The 6943-nt window shown below is 44.5% G+C and overlaps 1 protein-coding gene across 1 annotated transcript; it reads right to left on the bottom strand.

The window, feature by feature from the left end:
• Nucleotides 1-1796: 1796 nt before the first annotated feature.
• On the bottom strand, nt 1797-3113 carry LOC101554869 (heterogeneous nuclear ribonucleoprotein A1-like). The gene has a single exon (XM_012934396.2). The coding sequence runs from the start codon at nt 3067-3069 to the stop codon at nt 2110-2112; it is 960 nt and encodes a 319-aa protein (XP_012789850.2). The 5' UTR covers nt 3070-3113; the 3' UTR covers nt 1797-2109.
• Between the last annotated feature and the right edge of the window lie 3830 nt (nt 3114-6943).

Here is a 6943-nt window from a genome sequence, read left to right as displayed (position 1 = left end):
TTCCAGGCCTTTGTCCTATCTCACAGAAAAGAATTTCAGGAGTAGATGAGCAGTGAAGTAAAAGCAGATTTTATTTAGAGGATTTTGAGGAAGGGGAGGTGGGAGAGAGCGAGTAACGTGCTCAAGAGGGAGAACACAGGCATCCCCAAAGACAGAGAGAGCCCAGTACACCTCTCAAGAGGGGAGATGAGGGCAACACATGTGCTTGGGCACCACGTGTGTGTGTGTTTGTTTGTGTGTGTGTGTGTGTGTGTGTGTGTGTGTGTGTGGCCATGTGGGAACAAGCAGCACATCGACTTGGACAGCATATGTGCACTTCCTTCATTCAAGGTGTCTTTTATAAAGAGTTTTCCCCAAACTGCCCCATGGGGGGCTTTTAGCTAGGTAAGAAACCATTGCTAGGGTGGTTGCCAAGGGGGTAAAGTTTGGAGTGGTCGATGGTCCTCTTGAAATTCCTTTTGTTGGTCTTTGTTCCTGTTGAAGTTTCTCTACAAGGGGGGGGGAGGCTAGAGGGGGCTCCAGCCTTCTCTGAGTCTGTTGACCCAGATGAGTTATCAGACTCCTGAGCTCACCTGTGGGCTTTTTGCAGTCTTGGGGCTATTGGTTTTATTGCTTCCTAGGAATTCCATTGCCGTAGGGGCCCTTCCCTATCTCCCCGCCTGCTGCAGTGGGGACGGTGCTGGAAACCTAAAACTCAATCATGAATAATTCTGTGAATCATGGTGTCTTATAAAAATAAAGTTGGCATACTATTTAAAAAAACACAAATTGTATGTTGCTCGAATAAAAGAAAGACTGCTAGCTGTTCAATACTGTAAAATATGGCAGTGCCATGAAATTGAGGAGCTATGAAAAGTACTCTAAAAATCATGAGTTAAAGAAAATGAAACTTGAATCCATAGTTTATTCCTGTACGAGTGGAGATTTTTTTTTTTGTCATACCTGACGTTGCACAGGGGTTACTCCTGGCTCACGCACTCAGGAATTACTCCTGGCAGTACTCGGGAGACCATATGGGATGCTGGGAATCGAACCTGGGTGGGCCGAGTGCAAGGCAAACACCCTACCCATTGTGCTATTGCTCCAGCGCACGAGGAGAGATTATTATTTGTGTTTCTGAAATGAAGGGAAAAGGGACATTCTTCAGAACCTTGGAAGATATGATGACTGCTGTCAGTGTAGACTGGTGTCAAGTTCTGGCTGTTGCCATCCTTGGAGAGTTATTTAGATTATCTCAGATGGTTGAGCACACGGAATTCTTCTGAACAACAATAACAGATGTTATTATTTTGAATAACAAAATAATATTGTTATTATTATTATTATTTTTGCATTGCCCTTCTAACAAATCACTCCAAAGCTGGTGGCTTAAAACAACACACATTTTTTAAAAGAGGATATTAAATCGTTTATTGATTACACATGATAATGGATGATACACAAGCTTCATTCCCATCCATAATTTTATCTGGTACCATAATTCAATTTTGATATATATCGCATAGGATGTGCCAACAATCATTAATAATCAAATAAACTTCATTGACTCTGCTTGGGTGACCCTTTTAATGTTGAACTCCAGGGTCACAACACAGTAACTGTCAGTTCAACTACACCAAAATTTCTGAAGACAATGGCTTCTCTGCCCAAGCAGGATATAAATAAATTTCAAATGGAACCTGGCATCACCCTGAAGAATTCTAACTTCACACTGTTGGGTTAAGTTTACCAAGATGGCTCTGGAGTAGACTAACTTTACACAGCACATTAAAAAAAAAAGACACATTTATTCAGCGTCATGATCAGACTAGTACATTTAGCAATCAACAGCATGGGTGCAAAAAAAAAAAATCTACATTAAAACCCTTTGTTGGAATGCTTTACACTTTCCACAGAACAGAAACTAAAATAACCTGTTATACAATTAGTCACAAATACAGTCCTTGAGTGTTTGCCCATACACATGAGTATTGTCTAAAACATGTCTTCTTTGTAGCAGCTAGGCCCTGCCACCACTGTGCTTGGCTGAGTTCACAAATCTGTTGTAACCTGTAGCTTCCCTGTCACTTCTCTGCCTCTCCTCTCCTGCTAAGCTTTGTTTCCTGGCAATTAAAACCTGCCACTGCCATAGCTGCTGCTACTGCTGGAACCACCATAGCCACCTTGGTTTCGTGGTTTAGCGAAGTACTGGCCTCCACCACCATAGGGGCCTGAGCTTTGACCTCCAAAATTTCCACCCTTCATGGGTCCAAAATTTGAAGACTGATTGTTGTAGTTGCCAAAATCATTGTAACTTCCACCACCTCCAAAATTGCTTCCATCATTGCCAAATCCATTATAGCCATCCCCACTGCCACCATATCCACCACCACCTCGGCTGACACCAAATCCACCTCGCCCACTGAAGTTTCCTCCTCGACCCAAGTTGTCATTCCCACCAAAACCACCTCCACGACCACCACCAAAGTTTCCAGAGCCACTTCGACCTCTTTGGCTGGATGAAGCACTGGCCATCTCTTGCTTAGACGGGGCTTTTCTTACTTCACAGTTGTGGCCATTGACAGTATGGTACTTCTGAATGACAATCTTGTCCACAGAATCATGGTCATCGAATGTTGCAAAAGCAAAGCCTCTCTTCTTGCCACTACCTCGGTCGGTCATGAGTTCAATCACCTCAATTTTCCCATACTGTTCAAAACAATCTCTGAGGTGATGTTCTTCTGTGTCTTCTTTGATGCCGCCGACAAAAATCTTTTTCACAGTTAAGTGGGCACCAGGTCTTTGAGAATCTTCTCTCGAGACAGCCCTCTTTGGTTCCACAACTCTGCCGTCCACCTTGTGTGGCCTCGCATTCATGGCTGCATCCACCTCCTCCACGGTGGCGTAGGTGACAAGCCCAAAGCCTTGGGAGCACTTGGTGTTGGGATCGCTCATTACCATGCAGTCCGTGAGTGTGCCCCATTGCTCAAAATGGCTTCTCAGGCTCTCGTCGGTCATTTCAAAGCTCAGCCCTCCGATGAAGAGCTTCCGCAGCCGCTCGGGCTCTTTGGGGGACTCAGGCTTAGACATGACGGCTGTAGAAAAGGAAACCTCGACGATGCTTACTCGGCGGAGTCCGCGAGGAGAGAGGTAGTAACCGAAAGAACGTATCTCAAAACAACACACATTTAAGGGACAGGAGGTGAAATGACCAAGCTTGCAAGTGTGAGTCCGTGAGTTCAATTTCTTCTGCTGCCTGTAGGCCTTGCTGTGAGTTTAGGCAGCTCTGCTGTCTGTGATTCCTGACCATGAGCACTTCTGGCTATAGTCAAGGAAATGCGAGCACAGTAATAGAAGGGCATACCTCCCAGTTCATCGAAGTATGTGTGAGCACCAGGACCAGGAGTGCAACCCTCTGTGAGGGCTCGAGCAAGTACTACAACTAAAGGTGTGTGAGCCCTGGCTAGCACTTCAGCCAAGTGTGTATGGGTGTGTGTGGATTCCTCGTCATCTCAACATCAACAGAGGGAAGAGAGGGGAGAAACACACACGGATACTTTCCCAGCTCTGAGGCCAGAGTCTGAAGTCAGCCCCGCAGTGTCACAGGGCTGCATGTCTGTGGAGCGTCAGAGAACCCGCTGCCTGCCCCTTCCTAGCCATTGTGTGGCCTGGCGCCTTCTTGACTCATGGTTCTCCCTCCGCTTTCAATGCCTGCAGTGCAGCATCTCCAAATCCCTCTTCCTCCTGCGGGTGTCCTATTGCTCCATCTCCTGTTGGAGAACCTCATTTCCTCTCTCATGGAAGGGACCGACCGTGGGACTGCAGTGTGGGGTGCATGTGGGTCACTAAGGGCAATCTCTTCCTCTCAATTTTTTGTGCTTTCTGGTTTACTTATTTATTAGAATCCCCTTAATAACATACCGCCATGTAGAAAGTAATATCTATTTGTTGCAATCATAGTTCTGAGGCCTGGAAGTCCGAGATCCAGAATGATTCCTTCTGAGGGCTCTGAGGGAGAGTCTGTTGCTGGCAATATTTGGCATTCTAACACATGAAGGACTGACTTTCCAACATCCTACAAAAGGACCTTGAGAGCTTCGTTGAAAGATTGAGCAAGGATGCTCTGCTACTTGTATAGCCTCCCCGAATCAAGGTCTGTCTCTCTTCAGTGAAACTCGGAGCTTTAGACGGGACATGGATGCACTCGGAGTGGTGAGAAAGGAAGCGGACGCCTGCCTAGTTAGCCGCAGCAGCCAAATCAACCCTGGTGCCCAATGGGGTGGCAGATGTCACAGCCAGATCGCCCTCAAATCCACATTCCTTATGATAATATGGGAATTTCTTTTTCTTTTTCAAAAACTTGTATTTATTTATTTAGGCTTTGGGGCCATAGTCCATGATGTTCAGGGATTACGCCTGATTAGTGGTGCTCAGGAGACTCTATGAGATGCTGGGGATTAAACCTGGGTAGGCTATGTGTAAGGCAAGTGCCTGCCCTCTGGACTATTTCTATGGCCCTTGGAATAATAATTTCTTATAGATGTTTCACTTCCATCCCTGCCTTCATATCCCCCACAATGTTCCTCACATGTGCTTTCATATCTCTTCACATGGGTTTTGTTTTTAGTTATTTTTTTGGTATTTTTTTTGCCACATCCGGCTGTGTTCAGGGATTGCTCCTGGCTCTATATTCAGGGATCTCTCCTGGTGGGACTCAGAGGATCATATGTAGTGCTGGGAATTGGATCTGAGCTGACTGTGTGCAAGGCAAGTGACTTACCTGCTATACTATTGCTCTGGCTCTTCACATGGCTTTTCAAATTAATTATTTTTTTTAGTTATTATAGCACAGCTGGTAGGGCATTTGCCTTGTACGTGTCTGACCTGGGTTCTATTCCTCCATCCCTCTCAGAGAGCTCAGCAAGCTACCGAGAGTATCCCGCCCGCACGGTAGAGCCTGGCAAGCTACCCACGGTGTATTCAATATGCCAAAAACAGTAACAACAAGTCTCACAATGGAGACGTTATTGGTGCCTGCTCTAGCAAATTGAAGAACAATAGGACGACAGTGCGACAGTGCTACAGTGCTACAGTTATTATTATTAATAAATGGTACCGGATTGCTGCCAGAGTGCCAATACTACTCTACTATTATCCTAAAGTTTGCTATCCATCTCCCAATTAAAAATTTTTTTCATTTCTATACTTAAGAAAATCTACTTCAATATACTTTGAAACTTGAGTACCACAAAATAGAATATACTTCAAATGTCAAATACACAACCTATTATAGTTCAAATCCAAACTATGGTAGTTTCCCTTTTAAACTTTATTTTTTCTTCTCTTCTTGGGCCACACCCAGTTATGTCAGGGGTTACTCCTGGCTCTTCACTCAGGAATTATTCCTGGCAGTGCTTAGGGGAGTGTATGGGATGCCGGGGATCAAACCTGGGTTAGCTGCATGCAAGAGAAGTGCCCTACCTGCTGTGCTCTCTCTGCCCCTGTCCCTCTTAATTAAACTTCTACCTGAAAGAAAACTCCAAGTATTAAAGCTACTTGATGAACATTTGTGCTACCCATCACTAAACTCTTAATCATATCTCCAAGCCTCTGTTTCCAGATAAAGTAATATCCACAGGGTTCAGGGATTCAAAACTGGATATTCTGGAGGGCTGTTATTCAGCTTAGTCAAGTTCAGTCCTTTTTTTCTTTTTTTCCAATGTGCCAATGTGCCAGCCAATGCTGCAAAGGTCCCCAAAGGTATACGGACCAAGAGAAGCGTTTCTGATCTTCAGGAAGCTCAGTTCAGATGGGGGAGCTGTACATGTATCTAAGAGTGACTACAATTCGGGGAACTGCTGAGAAGAACCAAACCTAGTTTCCACAACATTGAGGAATAGTCTTAATTATCAATGAGAAAATAGGCAAACCTTAGTGATCTATCTTGTGAGAATATCTAAAGTGGAATATTAATCAGCACAGCAATCCAGAGATAGATGTTGAGGATGTAAGAAGGAATAACTATGTATCAGAGAGAGGGGCTGGGAAATAATAATGTGATTAGGAGGGCTACTAAATACATGATTCCTGGAATCACTTGGTCCTCCAAGGATTGCTGAGTACAACCTTGAAGGCCCCTGATTACTGCCAGGTATGGCCCAGGGGCCCCCAGAAGTGCTTTGGTACCCTCAAATCAGAGCCCAAGAAGCTTCAAATCCCAGGGCCTTGTACAGAATTGATGGGCCAGTTAGCTGAGAATAGCTTGTGGGGCCCCGGGTTTCCTGAACACTAACTGTTTGGGACATCTCCAACAAATAAATAAAAAGATAAATACCCTAGAGAGAAAATAGCACATTCAAGGGTATTATGGAAGAACTGTTCTTACTTTCAGTTGAGTTTGAGTTTCTTGAGGTTAGATGTGGCTTATGTTGTTAGCCAAAGAATCAGCGTAGAAGTCACACATTTGTGGCAACTTCAGCTGAGGATTCAGTGCTTCCCCCATTGTCCCATAGTTTTTGTAACTGTAGAAGCAAATGTTGAGAGGGATAGAAAAAGTAGGACCCTCACATGGAAGACAAATTCTTTGGAGGGTTTCCCAATCTGCATGTACTTTGTTAGGTGAAGAAATAAATAAGTATTTAATTTAGTCTAAAATACTTGGGGTGTGTTTATTGCTGTCCCATAATCTAGCCCATTTGATTCCTATATTGATGGCAGAAGGAATATTGGATACAGATAAGCAACAATAAAAAAATAGTTTGGCCAGCTGATGGTACAATGGGAAATGAGGAACCCGATGAAAGGTGCCAGTCTACATTGCCTGGTGGCCAGTCATTTAATAAAGAAGCTGCAGCTACACCAGCGTGGGTGGGATGTGGGGAACCACTGCCCCGTGAAACTTCATGCGGAACTTGAAATCATAACAAGGGTTGTATGTGTTTATTGCTGCCGTGTTAGGCTGTCC

This window comes from Sorex araneus, chromosome X, assembly GCF_027595985.1.
Source record: "Sorex araneus isolate mSorAra2 chromosome X, mSorAra2.pri, whole genome shotgun sequence".
NCBI classification, from domain to species: domain Eukaryota; kingdom Metazoa; phylum Chordata; class Mammalia; order Eulipotyphla; family Soricidae; genus Sorex; species Sorex araneus.
Note: the sequence above shows the minus strand (reverse complement) of the source record. Positions and strands in the feature narration are given on the sequence as shown.